The sequence below is a fragment of the Siphateles boraxobius genome, unplaced genomic scaffold, assembly GCF_051911475.1.
Source record: "Siphateles boraxobius isolate OS27281-9 unplaced genomic scaffold, OSU_SipBor_1 102, whole genome shotgun sequence".
Classification (NCBI taxonomy): domain Eukaryota; kingdom Metazoa; phylum Chordata; class Actinopteri; order Cypriniformes; family Leuciscidae; genus Siphateles; species Siphateles boraxobius.
In genome coordinates this window covers 826,782-849,897 of record NW_027508703.1, presented here as the reverse complement: position 1 = coordinate 849,897, position 23,116 = coordinate 826,782, and the positions used below count along the sequence as shown (strand labels likewise).

The 23,116-nt window shown below is 41.2% G+C and overlaps 1 protein-coding gene across 2 annotated transcripts in view; it reads right to left on the bottom strand.

Annotated features, from left to right (window-relative positions):
- Positions 1 to 23,116, bottom strand: part of slc1a2b (solute carrier family 1 member 2b) — a 53,163-nt gene that overhangs the window by 16,822 nt on the left and 13,225 nt on the right. For both annotated transcript variants that reach the window (XM_077245534.1, XM_077245533.1), the window contains exons 2-8: positions 4,335 to 4,474; positions 3,352 to 3,504; positions 1,608 to 1,858; positions 1,077 to 1,227; positions 858 to 984; positions 532 to 765; positions 156 to 350 (exon numbers count right to left, since the gene is read on the bottom strand). In XM_077245534.1, coding sequence (XP_077101649.1) covers positions 156 to 350; positions 532 to 765; positions 858 to 984; positions 1,077 to 1,227; positions 1,608 to 1,858; positions 3,352 to 3,504; positions 4,335 to 4,464 — 1,241 coding nt within the window. In that variant the 5' untranslated portion in view covers positions 4,465 to 4,474. The remainder of the gene's footprint in view (positions 1 to 155; positions 351 to 531; positions 766 to 857; positions 985 to 1,076; positions 1,228 to 1,607; positions 1,859 to 3,351; positions 3,505 to 4,334; positions 4,475 to 23,116) is intronic.

Sequence of the window (23,116 nt, the reverse complement as noted above, 5' to 3'; positions counted from 1 at the left end):
GAGAAAAAACTTGGGAGGAACAAATGCCTATTGTTGAACATTCACCTATAAATAATGAATTGTTGAATAATTGGTAACATTTAGTTGGTACACAGTGCATGAATTATTAGGTGGATGTTGGTTCATAATTTAATTACGAACCAACCTATTATTACCTGACAGTGATGATCTGACCAGGATCTAAATAAATTCCGTTCATCTGGGCAATAAAAATGGCAGCTACAGCCTCATAGAGGGCTGTTCCATCCATGTTAATTGTTGCTCCAACTGGAAGCACAAAACGTGTAACTCTCTTGTCAATACCAAGGTTTTCTTCAAGACAACGGAAAGTTACAGGCAGAGTGCCAGCACTAGAAGAAGAAAAGACAAAAGTTATCATTCTTACTTGGTTAATGAATGATACTTGTGATTATGTTGTAATATGTATGCAAAATGTAAATGTATAATGTATGGCTAAAATTATTAATCTTTTTTTTTTTTTTACAAATGTATGGCTACATAGAATGTAGATCATGTAGTGTAACCTCATACCTAGAAGCTGTGCCCAGAGCCGTGATCCAGGCCTGAAAGATTCCCATGAAGAATGAGAAGGGGTTTTTCCTCACAATTGCAAAGTAGATGCATGGGAGGAATATGGCACCATGGATGATCAGACCAACAATAACCGTCACCATGTACATCCCCAGCTGCCTGGCAACCACCTCCAGGTCTTTAATAGAGATGATCTTTCCACAGATCAAGCAGGCGATACCAAAGGGTGAGTACCTATAAAGTCAGTTCATAATGTGAGTCCATCGGTATAAAACATAATCCCTAGACTTCTTATTCAGCTAGAGGACATGAAAAGTCCAACTGACCACATAATCATGATGACAATCTTCATCACAATCTCATTGAGAATGTTGAAGAACTCAATCATAAGCCTAGCTCTATCTCCCATCTTGCCCATGCAAATTCCAAAGGCAATGAAGAATCCAATTAGACCTGGAAAATATTGAAAGACAAAGATGAAAAAAGATGAATAAATGAAAAGGTAAAGATTTATCTAAAGATATTTGAGAGAATGATTGCCCTACCCAGCACATTCATTCCACTCTTGAACTCTAGAGATTTCTTTTCTATGAAAATGGGCGGTGGCTTGGTGGCATTAGAGAGATAGTCAGACAACGTGCTGTTGGTGTCACCGAGGTCAGGTTGAACTTCTACCTTCTTCACAACGGTCTGGATCTGTGCATTTAAACATCACCTCAATTAATTCACCAAATGTTGCAAGTTCCTATCCCACTTAAACCATTATGCATTTAATACAGTCTGCTTAGTGTGCTGACACAGTACATATAGCTGTTGATGTCGGTGTTTAAGTGTTCAGGCAGTCAACAGTGTAATTACATGCAGGTATTTGCGTAAGGAACTAATTAATTATATTTTTGCACTAAATATTCAAATGAATGTGGAAACTTTGCGGATGCTGCATCAATTATTTGTAATGCCTTAAACAGCAAATATTAACATTTGCAGAAACTAATGCATTATTTTCCCCAGCCATATATACATAATACGTATGCATTATCAACTTTGAATCTTGGCACACAGCCGTGGCGTCGTACCTGCTGGAAGCAAGCCTGAACCAAGTTCTCAGGGAAGAGGTTTCGGATAAGGTCAAAAAAGGCATCCAGACTGGAAACCTCGTCGTTCTTAGCTCCTTCTCCGAGATTCTCCTTGAGTTTTGGATTTCCAGGGTGGATGAGGAGCACCAGGATCACGCCCAGCACAGCAGCAATGATAGTAGTGCTCATGTAATAGATCATGGCTCTGGAACCCAGACGACCACTTGACTTTGCATCCAGACCAGCCAGACCTTGGTTGGGGAAATGGGCATGTCATTGTTTCATATTCACCAGCTCAAATGTCTCGATATATAGCTTTTATCACTCTAGTCTAGCTCAATCTACTTCCATGCATTGGGTATGTAAGCAGTCATAGATTAAACATCTTTAAACATCCCTTTTATAACAACCAGCACACATCTTATTTCTGTTGGCAGTGCAACAGATCCTGTGAATGTGATTGCTGAGTAAATCCACCTCTAAAAAGAAAGCTAAAATTATACATTTACTGGCTGGTAACTATGTTTATTTATATGACATATAATACATATGCAATATCAAAAATATTTTTTTTTCATAAAGCAGTTTAAATAGCAATAATGACAGTCTGACCCTTGCTATCCACAAAGACATGCAAAAGCTGTACTACCTGGAATCTTCACCCTTTTCTATACTTTTGAGTTAAACCTCAGTGAATTGGCATGAGGGAAAATTAAAGTTTAGAGAAGTTTAATTATATAAAAAGTTTTATATAAAACTTACCGGTATATTATTATATCATCTAAAAAATTATTTACAAATATGTTAAAGTACTTTTGTGAATGTCTGTTGGACACTGTTGGCTGTTAGTGGTAAAAAAAGAGGGCATGAAAAATATATTTTATTTAAACAGTCCAATATAGGGCACTTATGTTCATAAAACATAATGACTGAAAAAAGACCCTTCTCTGTCTGAAAAAAGGGGATTTCTTCTCCTGCCTCTTTCTGCAGGAGAGTCTTTCTTCACAGCTGCCCTCCGCTTTCAACAATTTATCTCTTGTATACTTAAATTGAATGAATACACAGTTATTGAAGGACAGTTTTTGTTAAGATTTTGTGTTATTTGTGAATCAAACCCATGAGCTTGGCGTTGCTAGCGCCATGCTTTTCTTATTTAACTACAGGAATATATATAATCATGAAGAGAGCAAGCGTTTGAGACAGATTGCAATGTAGACTTCAGGAGGAGGCGTTTGTGACGGGAGCTCAGTTGAGTCTCATTTAGTGCAAACACAGGAGCTAAAGATCAGATTTATTCCCATTTTGAGAAGACATTTTTATGTTGCCAAGTGTAAAATGGAATGTGCAAATTGGATAGTAATAAATAATCAAATCACTGATGTGCACGAAGTGACCAGGTGTAAATAACACCTTAGAGAATGCTTTGATTTTGAAGAGCAGTAAACAATGCAGCTTAAGCAAACGCAAACATCATTTATGAGAACAGTACAACTTAAAATGAGAGAGCACAGTTTTTCTCAAATTACTCTGCATCAGTAGATTTTGGCTTTATTAAATCAAAGATATGATCATATTTTCAAAAGGCATAAGGGTTAAGGACCACTGATCTCTCTCTTTCTCTGTTTGTTAGTGTAATATAACACACACAGGTATTATTTATCAGTAGAATTTGTTGTACAGTATGTGGATTCACCATTTCTAATCTAACAGTCGACAGCTTGTTAAAAGACGAGGTTTGTGTTACCTGTGATTAAGCTGGAGATGATTAAGGGAAGGATGAGCATTTTCAGCATCCTCATTAGAATATCTCCAGGGAAGGCAATTACCATGACAATGTTGTCATCGATCGGAGAAGCGACACGCAGCAGCATACCAAAAACTGCTCCCAAAATCACACCTGGGATGGGGGAAAGAGAAGCTCTTCTTTTGGATCATTTGGACAAAATATTCCTGAACATATGTGATTCCAAACAAGTAATCTCACCACCCAGTTAAGATCCTCTGAAACCAAAGGCAGATGTTAAATAAAATGTGAAAAATTTGCAATAATGCAAGACTGATCATGTGTAGTCAGCTGAATTAGAATAATAATAGAAAAAAATCTTATTGAGTCTTGAAATTCAGGTCTGGGTAGTCATATGTCCCATGACATACATACAGGATGTTTTCAGATATTGTGTTGTGGAACTATGCTGTATGAGGCGTCATTATCCATATCTGTGTGAAGTGAAGGCTCTGGGAATAGTGCAGTCTTTTGGCGTTCAGCTCTACATGTACCCAACACTCTTTACACCACTAATGCAGGCAGATTACATTCTGGCTTTATAATCCTGCAAAGAAGTTTGTTTGTTAGGTCCTGAAACACACACATATCGCACATGAATCACACCCGCCCACGGATTTCTTCACAGAGACACTAACTGCTATACACACTCGCTAGAGCTAATCGCATATTCACCTGTTCAAATCTACAGCGTAAAAATGACTTCAACTGTATTCACTCTGTGTTCAACAATGCTTCATCTTTTCTCTGAAATATTCATTCCCCACAATTTATTTCACTTTATTTGACAGAGGTTTAAAACAAATACTAGGATTTCCAGTCACTGTTTCCTGTGGAGTTCTGACCCTCTATTGTCCAGATATGCAGCAGTAGCTCTATGTGATCATGCTACGAGTGCTGTGAAACTGTTTCCGTTCATCAGTGATATGCTGAAGAACACTCACCCAGTACAGTCAGTGTGAGCAGCAGGTTCTTGCGCAGCTTCTGGCACATTGTGACAAATTTGGATCTCGGCCTCGCCTCAATGGGCTCCAGGTGGCTTTCATGCATTCTGACCTCCACGTGCTTCGGCATGTTTCCAGAACTGCAGAGAAAAACAGACAAAAGAGTAAATAGGTGGAATCATGGCATGAGCATGTGAAGGGGCGGCTGGCATTTACATACAAAAATCATACAAACAACAACAAAACATCTAGGTTAATGAGGTAACCCTGGTTCCCTTTAACGTTCCCATAACGTTTGACGTTACGTCAGAATGACTGATGAATTGGGATCCCAAGTCGTCAGTTGATCTGGCGTAATGTTAAACGAGACTGACTAAAAGGGAACAAGGGTTAAATACGTAACCAAGACGTTCCCTTTGTGGGAATGAGACGCTGCGTAATGATGCAATGGGAACACATCAGCTGTCACGTTGTCCTACAGAATCATGCCAGTTCATTGGCTGATGGATGACACCCAAAAGGAGCCTTATTAGCCCATATTTGGCACAACTGCATTAGATTTTTCTGAAAAGGACACAAGCTCAAGAAGCTACACGATGTCTTGTTCCCACTCAGGGAATCAGGGTTACAGTGATCTAGAGTTTCCATTTTGTTGAAACTCAACATTGCATGATGACACAATGGGAATGCAGTCACGCCATGACAACAGTAGCTCAGCCCATGTGGCAAACATAGTAGCACACCAATAGGCTATACATAAAATGTAGACCTGTCAAACGATAAGAACTTGTGATTCAGGAGTCAAACTTCCATTCACTTTCAGCCCAAATGCCCAGGGGTGAAGGCAACACACGTGCCACCAAAGCACCAGAAAATGCACCGACTCCATTAGGCAAAGCCAAATCTTAAAGCAGGAACTAAATACACCTTAAGTGTCAAAGGAGTTGCATCTGAAGATGCTTCTGAACAAAGTTCAGTATGGAACCAACAGGATCTTCAATCATTCATCATACGCTTGGTAGCCCTCCGTGTCAAGCCTCGGCATCCACTGCTGTGCCTTCATCCAAGGGCCTCTTGAAATGAGCTTGAAAGGCTTTCAAGACCGTCATAGTGTGCAAGACTGAAGCAATATAACTGCCACTCAAAAGTGGAATTATTTAACTTCAGCGTGAGTTATAGGACAACGGGCTGAGACAAACTGTGCACTGCAGAAAGAAAAATCAGACACAATGACAACATGTGTGTATTATAAGGAGGCTATGCCAGCTCCTTATGAGCGTTGTTTTAGTGCCATCAACCAATGAATTGACACAATTCTACAGCACTGGTGTTTTGCTTTGGCATCACCACCGTGTTCAAGTTCCTACAAATAAGAACTATATTTATACATTTTTTGTCCAGCAAATCAAGTGATGTATGATGAATATCAAAGGACACATGTTTAGTAACAGGTTATTAGTATAAAATTATAACCAGGCCTAGATACTGCAGTTCTGCTTTATAAAAAATAAAATTAAAAGTAATTACATTTTCTCATAATACACTTTAAAGCCCTGTTATTACTACTCTAGCTAAACAATGTTGCCATAAGGTTAATAGGGTTCTCGAATCAGTCAGTGTACATCCACAGTTTATGTCAGATATTAGCACAGTTTAACATGACCTCTCCTAAAATCCTGTTTAATCTAGGCCTACATTTGGTTTACTTTGAATCTGAGAAAAAAATAAATAAATAGGTCAGAAAATATGGTATGAAAATAAGCAATGCACATGTACACCTTGCAAACGCATTAGCACTGCTTCCTCTCACAGACGTGACACTGATGTTCATGTTGGCTGATCATGCGTGATCTTGTGGAATTACACATTTTTAATCGGATGCGTGTTTAGAGGAACTGGCAGCATGGCACATGTGTCTGTCTTAATGAGGCAATGCTGGTTTCCCTACGGATAAATCTCCTCGCCAGCTTCAAGGAACACAGATGGAGATCAGGAAGTTTTGCTATTTTTGATGTCTAAGTGAAAATTTATCATCCAAACGTTCTACCTTTTTCAAGTTTGGTGTTTTGTTAACTGATATATAATTCCTGTTCTGTTAAATGGCTCTGGTTATTCCAGTCATTTCAGTCATTTTGTCCCCAATATGTAGGGTTTACCTGAACCACACACACATACACATTGCATGAGTTTGTTTGACTCACATATTTAATGTGTGCTTTGCTGCACACAAACATGTCAAAGGTGTTGGTCATTATTAAAAGACTTAAAAGATTAGTTCACCTCAAAATGAAAATTTCCTAACAATTTACTCACCCCAATGCCACCCAAGATATCCATGTCTTTCTCTCCTCAGTGGAAGAGAAAATAAGTTTTTTGAGGAAAACATTTCTGGATTTTTCTTCGAATAATGGACTTCAATGGTAACCAGAGTTTTGAAGTCCAAATCAATGCAGTTTCAAAGGTCTTTGAAGTGCTTCAGCGGACTGTGCACGATCACAGCTGAGGAGGAGGGGCTTATCTAGCGAAACGATAGGTCATTTTCAAAAAAAAAAAATATATATATATACTTTTTAACTACAATTGTTTGGATTGAGCTAATCTGCAACGCGTCAGGAACTACGTCATCACGTTGAAAGGTCAGGTGCGAAGGAGGATATTTCAAATTGTATTGTATGCTGAATGACATATTTATGTCTTTGTGTCATATTATTGTTTAAAATGGTCCTTACGTGTGCGTATCCTGGGTGTTTAAATCTTTTAAAACCTAAACGTTTTTTTTTTTTCGAGCGTGACCTTTCAACGTGAAGACGTAGTTCCCGGTGCGCTCTCTTCCACTGAGGAAAGAAAGACATGGATATCTTGGATGGCATTGGGGTGAGTAAATTATTAGGAAATTTTCATTTTGAGGTGAACTAATCCTTTAAGACTCACACTCATGTTTAACACAAAGAGGATAGTGGATAGGATAGTGTTGGGCAAATGAAACTCTGTGGTAATATGACATATTCAGACAAGTTCTACCAATGCTCTACCAATGCAGTGTCCTGTGCCAGATCTGTGAGCCGCTTCGTTCACGATGGCAGAACACAGCAGAAGGTGATCCAGCCAGCCAAGGAAGTGAGCTACACACATTTCCAAGTTTCCATTCTCAAGGATTCCAGTCGTCCTAGACCTAAACGGGTTTGCCTCTTGCTCTCTGCCAAACAGTATTTAGGCCAGGGGTCTGTACACTACAGCCCTCTGAAACGCTGTAACTGGCCAAGGCAAGGCAAGCTGCAATACGGTCACACTTACAAGACTGCTAAATACAAATCAGCTTTCATACTCGGCCAGAGAGTGACACGCTCATATAGGATTTATATAATCACAAACTTTCAGTGTTTTCAAACAATGTTCAAAATACAAAGACCTAGTAACAAAGGACGTTTATAGTTCGTAAAAAAAAAAAAAACACACTGATATCTAACATGTGAGGCGTAGGTTATATTGAGAGCGCACAACGAAAGAGTAGAGAAACAAAACAGTCTTTATTATAGTCCACTAACTGAAACAAAGGAGAATAATGTAACATAGATGAGACCGTACAAAGGAATATATGAAACTGAGAGCTTAAATACACTGTGGATATTTGACTAAAACAGAACAGGATAACTAATTAAGAACCATGGAAACTAACTAGAAGACAAAACAGGAACAAAACAGAGAAAACGAAACCAAAACAGATTACTCGTGACATTAACATGTCTAATAATTGAGAAAATAACCTTTCAAGTATAAATTGACAATGGTAATTCTTCTTCTGCCAGAAGTGAAATCTATGTGTTGTAAATGTAACAAGCTCTCACTCCCTGACTGAGTGGCAATGTAAACAAATTATAATTTATAATGCATTATAATTTACCCATCATATAATATGAGCATTATAATTTACCCATCAACTAATATGAGCATTATAAAAGTATTTAAAAAATATAATAAAACTGATGCATCGAGCTTGCATACGCTTGATGGGTCACCACAAATATATAGATGTTAAACGTTGACAGAACTCACAGCGGCTGTTCAGACACTTTGACAAGCACACGTCAGGGCGCAGAGATAGCATGCATGCAATGGCAAAGCGTGTTGCTGAGAAATGCAGATGCAATAAAGTTGCCAATATAAAATTGTGTTCTGTGAATGGATTTGAATTGTAAAATCAATCCATGTAACAATAGCAGATCTGCCCTAGACAGCAGAAAGTATAGGGACTCAGATCTAAGCCATCATTCAAAGTATGATGGATAACAAAATAGAGATGATAAAAGTGAGATTCAACAAAGGTCATATGATCATTTTAAATGATCAGGTTACTAAAACATTCAGTTTTCCCCTTTGCCACTCTGCAAATTGCATTATTGCACAAATGCTTATTCTTTTAGTGTGAGTTCTTTTACTTGGAATTAAACCTCTTGTTGAAAATAAAATGACAAAACAAATCTCTGTAAACCAACATTCCCTTATCATCTCATTTAGATTAATGGTGTTGTGTATTATGTAAAACTTTTTTAAAAAATCATTAAAATCATTATGATTAAGATTTTCTACATATGATAATTTAACAACTATAAATAACAGTGGAGCTGCGCACAAGGCCATGCGTGACGTTGATGGCTCTTCAGTTTTGGCTGTTTCTACCCAGTTATTTAGAACAGAACGGATGCGTTCTGGACATGCGAGTGTGAGAGACAAAAACAAAAACAGAGGATGTGTCTCATTCAGAAATAATCACCCTATTCCCTTCAAAGTCTTTACCATAAACAATAACAATAACAATAACAAAATAAAAAAAATATTCAAAATTAGTGTGAGACAACAGGCAAATCCCCATAACATTTGAACAATGCGCAGTGATGCAGCTGCGGGACAAAAGGTAAAAACAACAGCAGGGTCAGATCTGTCATGTCTAATCACTGTGAACTTGAACTAAACTCTGGCGAATGCACCTTTAGGGTCACCCTCATATACATAATATTGCAAACAAACAAGTGTCCAAAAATATATATGAAAGTAAAATTCATTAAGAAATGTAATGCTGGATGAATAAGTAGAGAAGCTAAAGAAAAATGAACTAGCGTTAAATATGTTCGATTTCTTTGCAGCTTCATGCAGTCTTAACCACTGAAATATATCATCAAATATATCATATATCATGTTGATCATCAACATCATCAAGGCATTAAAGGGATAGTTCACCCAAAAATGAAAATTAGCCACTCACCCTAAAGCTATCCTAGGTGTATTTTACATTCTTCCTTCAGACAAACACAATCAGAGTTATATTGAAAAATGTCCTGGCTCTTCCAAGCTTTATAATGGGAGTCAATGGGTATTTTTTTTTTGGAAGTCCATCAAAGCGCATCAGTTCATGATAAAAGTGTTCGAAACGGCTCTGAAGGTTAATAAAGGTCTTCTGAAGTAAAGCCATGCGTTTGTGTAAGAAAAATATAAATTTTTAAAAATTTATCGATAGCTCAAATAAATAACTTGATTACGGCAGGCGGCCATTCGCAAGTCGACTTGCGCCAAAAGAGTAACACTTGACGATGTATGACGTAGGGTGTAGGAGAAGCGTAAGCTTTGACGCTTCTCTCGGTTCAAACAAACAGGGCTGGGCAACCGTGTTCGTCATTACGCTGTGCGTGAAGTTCAAGGGTTACTCTTTTGGCGTAAGTCGTCTTGCGTACAGCCGTCTGTTGGAAGATAGTTCTTTTAGTTGATAGTTTTAAATAAGGATAATTTACTTACATGAACGCAACGCTTCACTTCAGAAGACCTTTATTAACCTTCAGAGCCGTTTCGAGCACTTTTATCATGGATGGATGTGCTTTGATGGACTTCCAAAAAAATATACCTATTGACTCCCATTATAAAGCTTGGAAGAGCCCGGATATTTTTTAATATAACTCTGATTGTATTCATCTGAAGGAAGAATGTCATATACACCTAGGATGGCTTCAGGGTGAGTAAATCATGGGCTAATTTTCATTTTTGGGTGAACTATCCCTTTAAGACATGATCTGTAAAGCTGCTGTGGAATGTTGTGCACTGTGAAAAACACTATAGAAACAAACCTGAGCTGACTAAGAATGGATTGCCTATTGGTTAACTTACAGAATACACAAGCCTGACTGAACTGGGATTTATATGAAATTCTTTCCCATTTACATTTACATTCCCACCCAACGGATTCAGGATACATTTTCAGGATCTTCCATTTTTGCAGCCTCTAAAAATACAGGAATTTCAGATCAACTGTCCTAGCTAGCATTATGAAGACCTTCTACCATTTCTACCATTGTTGGGAATCCACTCATTCTGGAAGGATGACAGAATGTCTCAGGTTACACATGGCACCATGGTTCCCTGAGAAGGGGAACAAGACACTGCGTTCAAAGACACTTGCCTCTAGCATTACGATGTCTGAAGTACATGTATCAAATGCAAAAATGACATTGGCCTGCGACAGCCGGGACATCGCTCTAGTGCAACCGTGAGTATAAAAGGCCATCTAAAGTACATGTCATCAGTATTTTTTCAGTATTTTTTATTAGTAATATTTTTTTAATAGAAATAGAATAGTAAGTGTTAGTATTAATGAGTCAAGTGTTGCAGAGAAGATGCGTCTTCGGACGTTTCTTGAAAATGGACTCAGACTCAGCAGCTTTGGTTGAGTTAGGCAGGTCATTCCTCCAGCAGGGAACAGTCAGGGTAAACGTCAGTGAAAATGATTTTGTGCCTCTCTGGGATGGCACCAGCAGGGTGCCGTTCATTTGCAGATCGCAAGCTTCTGGATGGCACGTAGGTCTGAAGTGATGAGTTCAGAGCCAGTGGTTGTTCTGTAGGCAAACATCAGTGCCTTGAATTTGATGCTTGCGGCTTCTAGCAACCAGTGCAGTTTTATGAGGAGAGGTGTGGCGTGTGCTTTTAAATGGGAACTCGCACTGGGTCCAAAGACACTTTGGGGAACGAGTACCCAGTCTGCCATGCTGAGGGAATAACTGCCTAAATGACTATGACAAGCACAAAGAAAGGCTCAACGGACAGAGATGCCAGAGACCAATCCCTGACTCCGGTCAAACATGGAACTGTCAGTGACTCTATTTCCTAAGGCCACAACCTAAGCTCCAAGCCCTTTGCAAGGAAGAACCTGCCGTTAATTCCTCCTTACCGGGTCGGGCATCCAGTGCACAGCTCAAAGGTCTGGTAATGCCTGCCTTCCTGACAGGTATTACTTTTAAGGTAATACTGCCAAAAAGAAACATAAGTTCCTTCGAGTGTCACTATACTAGGAGGATCTGGTTCAACCCCTAAAAAACCACAGGGAAGATGTTAAAGAAATGCTCAACCCTGACTCAAAGTCAGCATCTCTGGGTCAAATGTTACTAATACGGCCTGAGACAGGTTCTCCGGAGAGTGGAGGCCTCAGCAAAACCACTCCCTTAAGCAAGAGGAGGCCAACCATACTCAACCTCAAAGACAGTTTACCAGGGGGGCTCACAGGGGGCCGAAACACTTGCTGTTACTGTCTAGCTGCAGCTCAGGTGAGGCCAGGCTGCGTTTAACATAAAAGACAGCTTAACACATCAGCCCACAGAGAGACGACACACTTGATATCACCGTCTAGCTGGAGCTCAGGAGAGTGAAGGACTAAAATACAACTATCATGATGAGAAGAGATTGAAATACACTCACTTTAAAGACATCTTGTCACAGCGGTCTTGATGTCATTGTCAAGATGGGCTCCAGAGAGCAGAGGCCTGAGAGAAGGCCAACAAAGCTCAAACCTAAAGACAGCTCATCACAGCGACTCCAAAAAGAGTTGACACACTTGATATACTGCCTAGCTGGAGCTCAGACGAGTAGAGGCCTCAGCAGAACAGCACTCTAGAATAAGAGGCCAGCCGTCAGTGTGTGTGTGTGTGTGTGTGTGGCTCAGGTAGACCCTAAGTTATGGGGTTAGGGGACAAATCCTTGTTTGTGTGGGGACATGTTTTGGTCCCCATGAAGAAAACAGCTTATAAGTCAAACTAAGTTTCTGTGATGGGTAGGTTTAGCAGTAGGGTTAGTATAGGGGGATAGAATATATAGTTTGTACAGTATAAAAATAATTTTGTCTATAGAAAGTTCCCATAAAACATGTAAACACAACATGTGTGTGGGTATGTGTGTTTGATGTGTCCCAATGCCATGCCAAAGGAGGCCAGTGAAAGGTAACAGAGAATTCACTCTTTTTTTCTCTCTAACTTGGCCAGGACCATGTGAAGTTTCCCGGCAACCCATCTGAGGGCTTTTGTCCTTCCCCAAAGTGTCAGTGCCCCCTTCTTCCTCCCTTTGGGTTTAATCTGGCATGGTGAGGGATGCGGGAGGATGCCAGCCCCATTCAGCCCGCTGATGTCATGCATATGCCCACCGTGGGAGAGCAGCGGATGGACTCGGAGGGGGGCAGGACCCATTCTCCTCTCGCTCAAACCGCTTTCTATTGGGATGAATCACTCTTTCAGGAATGGCAGCCCACTGTGAGGCACAATTGATGGCGATTATCCCAATTTTATGCTACTGTCCAGAGTGAAGAGATTCTCTCTCTGACTCTCTTTCTTTCTGTGTCTCTCTCTGACAGCTATTACAACCTTTTGGCCCTTCTTGAATTAACACACACACACACACACACACACACACACACACACACACACACACACAGCTACTCCAGATACAACTGGAGTAAAAGATAGATGAAAAGCACCTAAACATCTGAAATAAAGATGTTGATAAAATAAACATCACTGCAATCACACCAGTAAACAAATGACATGTTCAATACACAAGTCAATTAGACTATAATCTCTCCTGTCAATGCAGAACCGATCGATAATATCAGTGCTGATAAAGTATCACACTCATTTTGCTTTCAGACTCTTGGTAGTTCTTGTTGCTAACACTCTTAAAAATAAAAGTTATTTACTGGCATTGATGGTTCCATGAAGAACCATTACCATCCCTGGAACCTTTCGTTTGCACAAAAGATTCTTTAAATTTTATTTTTTTCTTCACAAGAAAAAATGGTTATTTTAAGAACTGATCACTGAAAGCTTCTTTGGTGAACCAAACATTTTTCATCAACGGCATCCCTGTGAAAAACCCTTATTTTTAAAGGTGCAGTGAATATTTTTAGCCCGAAATGTCTTGTTTTCTCAAGTGAGACTGACACACACTACATTTACAGGGACATTCACATGATATTCCAGAATTATAGACACTTCCAGAATCTGTGTGATGATGTGAATTTAGCTGTGAAGGATAAATCTCTCTTGCATGTGTTATTTCATGAAGAAAGTTACTTACACATTCAAGATATTTTGAGAAGTAATTGCTTATGCACAATTACCAAAAGGTCTTATGGCTTAAAATTTACATAAGCCGACCTACAACACCGTTTTATTAAACAATTAGGCTGAAAATATTATGAAGAGAAATGTAACTCATCAAATGTATCTGACATTTAAACATTTCATTTATTCAAAACATCACAAATTTTGCGAATAAAATCATTATACACAATTACAATCAAGGTTTTCTTTTCATAGCAACTGTGGTTGAGATATACAACAGAAAATACCACATGAATCTTAATCATATCCAGGCAGTATGGGTCAGAGTCACGACTGCGATCACACACACACACACACACACGCACGCACGCACGCACGCACGCACGCACGCACGCACGCACGCACACACACACACACACACACGCACACACACACAGTCTGGGGTCAAGACTCAGGGCAACAGTGAGTGTCCGGACAGAGGTCAGATCTGTGCTGGAGGACACACACACAAGGACACACACTTGCATCCAATTAGGTCAAAACAAAGAGCAGGGGGAAAAAGCATTCGAGTTTTAATAACTGAATCACACCAACTCGCACAATGCAATGTAACACCAAACTATCTGATTTCGTTCCACTGTCCTGCAGAGTTTCTAGAGACCCTGAACACACTCTCCAGCCTGTGTGTTTCTAGAGACCCTGAACACACTAACCAGCCTGTGCGTTTCTAGAGACCCTGAACACACTCACCAACCTGTGTGTTTCTAGAGACCCTGAACACACTCACCAGCCTGTGTGTTTCTAGAGACCCTGAACACACTCACCAGCCTGTGTGTTTCTAGTGACCCTAAACACACACCAGCCTGTGTGTTTCTAGAGACCCTGAACACACTCACCAGCCTGTGTGTTTCTAGTGACCCTGAACCCACTCACCAGCCTGTGTGTTTCTAGTGACCCTGAACACACTCACCAGCCTGTGTGTTTCTAGAGACCCTGAACACACTCACCAGCCTGTGTGTTTCTAGAGACGCTGAACACACTCACCAGCCTGTGTGTTTCTAGTGACCCTGAACACACTCACCAGCCTGTGTGTTTCTAGTGACCCTGAACACACTCACCAGCCTGTGTGTTTCTAGTGACCCTGAACACACTCACCAGCCTGTGTGTTTCTAGAGACGCTGAACACACTCACCAGCCTGTCTGTTTCTAGTGACCCTGAACACACTCACCAGCCTGTGTGTTTCTAGAGACGCTGAACACACTCACCAGCCTGTGTGTTTCTAGAGACGCTGAACACACTCACCAGCCTGTGTGTTTCTAGAGACGCTGAACACACTCACCAGCCTGTGTGTTTCTAGAGACCCTGAACACACTCACCAGCCTGTGTGTTTCTAGAGACGCTGAACACACTCACCAGCCTGTGTGTTTCTAGTGACCCTGAACACACTCACCAGCCTGTGTGTTTCTAGAGACGCTGAACACACTCACCAGCCTGTGTGTTTCTAGAGACGCTGGACACACTCTCCAGCCTGTGTGTTTCTAGAGACCCTGAACACACTCACCAGCCTGTGTGTTTCTAGAGACCCTGAACACACTCACCAGCCTGTGTGTTTCTAGTGACCCTGAACACACTCACCAGCCTGTGTGTTTCTAGTGACCCTGAACACACTCACCAGCCTGTGTGTTTCTAGAGACCCTGAACACACTCACCAGCCTGTGTGTTTCAAGAGACCCTGAACACACTCACCAGCCTGTGTGTTTCTAGTGACCCTGAACACACTCACCAGCCTGTGTGTTTCTAGTGACCCTGAACACACTCACCAGCCTGTGTGTTTCTAGAGACGCTGAACACACTCACCAGCCTGTGTGTTTCTAGTGACCCTGAACACACTCACCAGCCTGTGTGTTTCTAGTGACCCTGAACACACTCACCAGCCTGTGTGTTTCTAGTGACCCTGAACACACTCACCAGCCTGTGTGTTTCTAGAGCGCTGAACACACTCACCAGCCTGTGTGTTTCTAGTGACCCTGAACACACTCACCAACCTGTGTGTTTCTAGTGACCCTGAACCCACTCACCAGCCTGTGTGTTTCTAGAGACGCTGAACACACTCACCAGCCTGTGTGTTTCTAGAGACCCTGAACACACTCACCAGCCTGTGTGTTTCTAGTGACCCTGAACACACTCACCAGCCTGTGTGTTTCTAGTGACCCTGAACACACTCACCAACCTGTGTGTTTCTAGTGACCCTGAACACACTCACCAGCCTGTCTGTTTCTAGAGACCCTGAAGACCTGGATCAGTGTGTTCAGGTGTGTGTGATCAGGGTTGGACCCTCGAGGGCCAGAGTTACCAGCCCTGCTCTACAGGAATCTTCTGGATTGTTGTCTCACACGTCTGCAATGTCGCATCTACTAAATAATGCAGCTGAGCTACAGAAAAATGTACTGAAGTCAGTAGCATTGTTTATCTCAGTTACTCTTCATCACTGTGTGCATTTACTGAATGAGCACTGTGCCACTGTTCGTCCAACTGTTTGTACTGTATTTTACTTTATTTTTTTTATTCTAAACTGTTTTAATTATTCTTATTTCTTTTGATTATTTTATTTTCTTCAATGTAAAACACTTTGAATTATCATTGAATCAGAATCAGAATCAGAAGGTGCTTTATTGCCAAGTAAAGTTTTACACATACAAGGAATTTGCTTTGGTCGTAAGGTGCTACATGTAGACAAACATACAGTTGACATAAATAAATGTAGGAATATATATATAAATATGAAATGAAATATAAATTGACAAAATAAAATATACAACAATAAAGATTAACTACAAGTTTGTGCAATGTGCCAGGTTGTGCATGAAATGAGAAGAAAGTTTTTACATGTGCAGAGACATTTGAGTAATTTGCAAGGGGGGATTGTCAGTGGGGGACCCGGGTCTTGTTAAGGAGGCTAGCTGCCGATGGGAAGAAACTGTTTTTGTGGCGAGAGGTTTTGGTCCTGATGGACCGCAGCCTCCTGCCAGAGGGGAGAGACTGAAACACTATGTGTCCGGGGTGGGAGGGGTCAGCTGCAATCTTTCCTGCTTGCCTCAGAGTCCTGGAGGCATACAGGTCCTGAAGTGATGGAAGATTGCAGCCAATCACCTTCTCTGCAGAGCGAATGATACGCTGCAGCCTACCCTTGTCCCTGGCGGTACCAGCGTACCCAACAGCGTACCAGATGGTGATGGAGGAGGTGAGGATGGACTCAATGATGGCATTGTAGAAGTGCACCATCATTGTCTTTGGCAGACTGAACTTCTTCAGTTGCCGCAGGAAGTACATCCTCTGCTGGGCCTTTTTGGTGATGGAGGTTATGTTCAGCTCCCACTTGAGGTCCCGGGAGATGATGCTGCCCAGGAAGCGGAAGGAGTCCACAGCAGTGACTTGGGAGTCACACAGGATAATGGGGGAGGGTGGGGCTGAGCTCTTTCTAAAATCCACGACCATCTCCACTGTCTTCAGAGCGTTGAGCTCCAGACTGTTCTGGCTGCACCAGGTAACCAGATGGTCGATCTCCCATCTGTAGGCGGACTCATCTCCACCAGAGATGAGCCCAATGAGGTTGGTGTCGTCCGCAAACTTCAGGAGCTTGACGGACTGATGACTGGAGGTGCAGCTGTTGGTGTACAGGGAGAAGAGAAGTGGGGAAAGAACGCAGCCTTGAGGGGATCCGGTGCTGATGGTCCTGGAATCAGAGACGTGTTTCCCAAGCTTCACGTTCTGCTTCCTGTCCGTCAGGAAGTCAGTGATCCACCTACAGGTGGAATCAGGCACGGTCAGCTGAGAGAGCTTGTCCTGCAGCAGGGCCGGGATGATGGTGTTGAAAGCAGAGCTGAAATCCACAAACAGGATCCTAGCATAGGTTCCAGGGGAGTCCAGGTGCTGGAGGGTGTAGTGAAGGGCCATGTTTACTTCATCGTCTACAGACCTGTTGGCTCTGTAGGCGAACTGCAGGGGGTCCAGGAGTTGGTCTGTGATGGATTTTAGGTGGGACAACACAAGACGTTCAAAGGACTTCATAACCACAGAGGTCAGGGCGACGGGTCTGTAGTCGTTTAGTCCTGTGGACCTTGGTTTTTTCGGGACAGGGATGATGGTGGAGGCTTTCAAGCAGGCTGGCACATGGCATGTCTCCAGTGAGGTGTTAAAAATGTCTGTGAACACCGGAGACAGCTGATCAGCACAGTGCTTCAGGGTGGATGGAGATACACAGTCCGGCCCAGCTGCTTTGCGGGGGTTCTGCCTCCTGAAGAGCCTGTTGACTTCCCCCTCTGAGATGGAGAGAGGGGGGGAGGGGGTGGAGCTGGCCAACTCTTGGGGGGAGTGGTGGACTGAGGCTGAAGCTGAGCGGAGGAGTCAAGGGGGATGGTGTGCGATTGACTCTCAAAGCGACAGTAGAACTGGTTCAGTTCATTTGCCAGGCGAGAGTCATTTATGGAATGGGGGACTTTGAGTTTATAGTTTGTGATCTGTCTGAACCCCCTCCAGACAGAAGTGGCGTCGTTTGCTGAGAACTATTTCTTTAGTCTCTCTGAGTACAGCCGTTTAGCTTCTCGCACCTCCTTGCTAAACCTGTACTTTAACGCCCTGCACCCGGCCCTGTCACCACTCCTGAATGCCTCCTCCTTTTCCAACCTTTGCTGTCTGAGTTTAGCTGTAAACCAGGGTTTGTCATTGTTATAACTCACTCTGGTGCGTGTTGGTATACAGCTGTCTTCACAGAAGCTGATGTAGGACGTCATAGCCTCTGTAAACTCCTCCAGATTGTTGGTAGCAGTCCTGAAAACATCCCAGTCAGTGCAGTCCAAACAAGCCTGAAGATCCTCTACAGCTTCACTGGTCCATTTCTTTGATGTCCTCCCTATAGGTTTGTGTATGAACAAACCTATAGTTTACAGTGTATGTTTCATTGTGTATGAAATGTGCTATATAGATAAACTTGCCTTGTGTATAAATTTATCAATTTGATTAAAATATAGAATTTTTAGAGCAAATTTAATGTAAAGAAAATCACAATAATACACAAATAATTTATATTTAAAAGTGTTTAAATTATAATTATTACTGCATGCATATTAATTGTAAAAAGTAGTCAAATATAGTATAACGTATAGTGTCAACTTATGAAAAGTAGCAATTTTCACAACTACCAGTGCATACTTTCCTCCATATACTGTACACAAGAGAACTCAACAGACCATGTTCTGGTGTTATTGAGGCCTGCCCCTCCGTGATGCTGTGAGGAAAGGTATATGCACATGATTGACCCATATGTGCACTCCATCAGTGTGCATGGGCGCACTCGTATTGTTTGCAGAAACTGGTTCCGGCTGTAATGAGCGAGTGATTAGGGATTCTGGGATGCACACAGGTTTCAGACGCGAGCTGTAATGATGTGCTCAGAATCATTCTGGTTGAAGGGTTCGCAGGCCTTCATTCATCTATAGTGAGCACACAGAGGGCCCCTTCAGGGGCCGAGGGCCACCACAATCTCTCTCTTTCACATGCTTCGTCTTTCTCTTTCTCACTTATTTTCTTTCATTCTATACTTTATTTGTCTAGATTCCTTCTCACGTAACTACTGTGGACTGGTTTGTGTGACAATGTTTCTAGAGATCGTTTATGCCATACTGTGGAGTGCGACCGAAAATAATTCCCTCATTTCTTTATATTTATAAACTGAATAGTCAGTTTACACTGCATTGTCAACACTGCACTGGCTCCCTATTAAACCTATTAAACTTCCTAACATTGTCCGGGAAGCAGACACAGTCTGTCAGTTCAAATCTAGACTAAAAACACATCTCTTTGGCTATAGTTTAGATCAGCCGGAACCGGGAACACTTCCCATAAATCCTGGTGTACTTTGTACATCATAAGAAGGATGGTGTGTATGCTAATATTTGCCTCTCTGTTTATCCCGGGGTTTACCGCAATCCACCGGATCCAGGCTGTATCCAGATCTGATGAAGGACCTGCGCCTGGACACGACGACAAAGCATCGCTGAAGTGTCACTAGTCTCTCCACTGTGAAGGCCTCCTTCACTTTACCTCTGTACTGATAAAACGTTGTCAGGATAATAACGATTCACGTGGCTACGCGGAAGCGATAAAAATTCTCAGAGCCACCAGGCACTGTTTCATGCAAATGAGCGGCCGGAGCGCATTAAAGGTTTTCTGTTAGACCGGTGTCGTGTTAGCGGCCCCTAAGTTAATAACTAATGATCGTTGCGACGAAGTGAATCAATCAAAACTAACTTTAGCTGGACAATAACTTTATTCTAGAGCTGCTGTAAAACCAAAACAATCTCTGTTACTTTAATTTCCTATTACTGTAAAGCTGCTTTGAAACAGTCTATATTGTTAAAAGCGCTATATAAACTGGTGACTTGACTTGAATATATTTTAATGGAAGTCTAGCATGCACTATGAATGTTTCAACTACAGTATAACAGTAAGACATGTTAACATGAAACTACTTTGGTAGAATTCTGTGTACAGTTATGTCTGATCTCATGCCATAATCGGCTTAAAAGTAAACATGGCTACTTTTGCTTGGCACATTATCTGTGTAAAGAAACCATAAAGAGATGTGACACGGCTATCCATAAAACACTGTTTACATGTAGCCACAGGAATTACACAAAACCACAAGTGCATCCCACAACTACACAGATCAATCAATCAATCAATCAACATTTTTAACTGAAGAATGCAAAGTGTTTTAAAGTGGACCTACTGTATTTTGCTTTTCATCATGTTCATCTTTCTTTAGTGTGTAATGTTGCTGTTTGCGCATGAAAAAGCTCTGCAAAGCTCCAAAGTCCCTCCAGCGGGAGTTCTTCTATATATCAGTGTCAGTGTTTCTGAACTCCTGAAACGCCTCCATTTTAGTCTTGATTTTCTCCCGGGAACGAACACACCACAATATTCCTCATTTAAATAATTAATATGCAGAATAAAGGGGCAGGGCCTGGTTGAGTGAGTTAGTAGTGTGTTGAAACTGGTGGTTATGGTAAGGGGCGGGACATTTCCCAAACACACACTGCTGGGTGTATGGCTGTTCACTGTAAAGATGTTTCCTATAATCCGTCTGTGATGTCATCCTCTCATAAAACGGCAAATCAATGGTCACAGATGTACCCTCATAATGTGATTATAATGTGTTTATGGCAGTAATGTAGCTCACGTAAACCTTCTGATTATGTTAAAGTCCCCCTGTGGTGAAAATCCAGCTTTTAATGTTTTTAATATGCTTTAAGACAAACCATGTGTAAATTCATAAGTCGACAGCATTGCTGAGTATTTTCTCCTTAAAACTGCAGTGAACCAAAGACAGTCTCAAAAACACTGTTTGAAATCGCTGGTGTTTCTGACGTCACAAACTACCTTGTAACCAATCAGATCAACGTGTGATCGTCAACGAGTGGATCTATGAGCTGAGTGAGTGAGTGGAGGCGGGGCTCATTTGCATATTCATAGGAATATAACTCCGATTATATTCGTCTGAAATAAGAATATCATATAGCCTACACCTAGGATGGCTTGAGTGTGAGTAAATCATGGGTTAATTTTAATTTCAAAGTGAACTACTCCTTTAAAAAAAATTAAAGGAAAAAACGTTGAAATATGTCATTTTGGTGATCAAAGATGAGTATTCAGGGATAAAAATATTGACTTCAGGGGGACTTTAATAAAATAATGTTCATAATCAGAGAAAACATAATCAGAGTCAAATATGTGGAGTACGGCGATTTTAACGTTTCACATTTCTTCCACTCTGATCAAAGTGTGTGTGTACTAGTGCTACATGTGGATGATGGTTCAAAAACATTTCAAACATTAGTAAAGATGATGTACCATCAGCCGATCAGTAACGTAAAGACAGGGTAATCGGGTCTCGTATCACCCAGAATGAGTTTATTGTGCACATTACACCACTTATTGAACAGCTTCGCACCAAATACGTAAATATGTGGCCATGAAATCTTGATTTAAGGTTCAATTATTTTTCAATATTAGCTATACTGTAAGCTTCCACTTAGAAAAAACATACTCCATTGCAAAGTACATAAGAATTCAAGGAACAAGATGAACAGCAATAATATTACAATAATATTAAAAATTAAGTCCTTGTAGGTAATTTTCACAACAACAAACAACTGAGATTGCAGGATGGCGGCAATTACGTGTATATGAAACAAAAGAGAGTAACTCTATTCAGAGATATGATAAAGATGCATGTAAAGTATTTCAGTCTCTTAAGCTGCTTTGAAAAGAGCAATACAAATAAACCCGACGTGATGTGATTTGACTTTATATGAGAGACGGTTTCAGTTACCTGGATTATCAGTCTGGTATACAGTGTTTCCATAGACAACGGGCAATATTAGCAAATTGTGGAATGCATTGGTTGACCAATCAGAATCAATTATTCCAAAATAAATGATTTATCAGTGCACATCATTATTGTTTTAATAATCTTGAATCACTCACATGAGATCCACCAATAGCAAACCACAACCATTCAACCAACCAATCAATTCCCTACAGACACAATCAAGCCATTTGTTCCTGAAGCGTTTCACTCGGATATACAGCACAATGGAGCATAAAAGACCAGCGTAACTCCCCTTTCATGCCGACTTTAAGTCTTAATATTGATCATTAGCAATATTAGCATTATTGGCGCAGATGTAAAGGTATCCAGTGACTAAGAGCAGCTCTGTTGAACTCAGCCATCATTAAACACAGAGGCTCTGTTATCTGACTGTAGTGAAGAGCAGCATTTGATCATCTCAGTCCGAACCCCAGAGGAGCTCATTAAATCCAGCGCCCAACCCCCGTCTCGTACGCCACACCTCCACACCGACAGAGAGACGCTTCACTCCTGAACCCACACACACAACAGACCATCACAACCACAACCACAACCAGGAGAATCAAACGCTCAGCAAAACAAACAGACTGTGAATGAAACAACCGGACATAAAATAGATAGTCCTAATTTCTCCCAGCCCAATCAAAACACCTTCCTTCAAGGCAATCCGTTGATTAGCTGGCCAACTTGGGAACACACTCGGGCAGTTACTTTCAGTCATGCAACTACACTTCCTATCTAATTGAATTGGGAATGCCAACATCTCAAATATATATATTTCATGTTTGTCAGGCAGTACTTACTTCCCCATGTGAGGTGTTATCCTTCCTGTAGCTCAAACAGTAGAGCATTTGCGCTTGCAACGCCAAGGTCATGGGTTCGATTCCCAGGGAAAGCAAGAACTGATAAGAATGTAAATGTGTACCTTGAAATGCAATGCAAGTCGCTTTGGATAAAAGCGTCTGCCAAATGCATAAATGTAAAT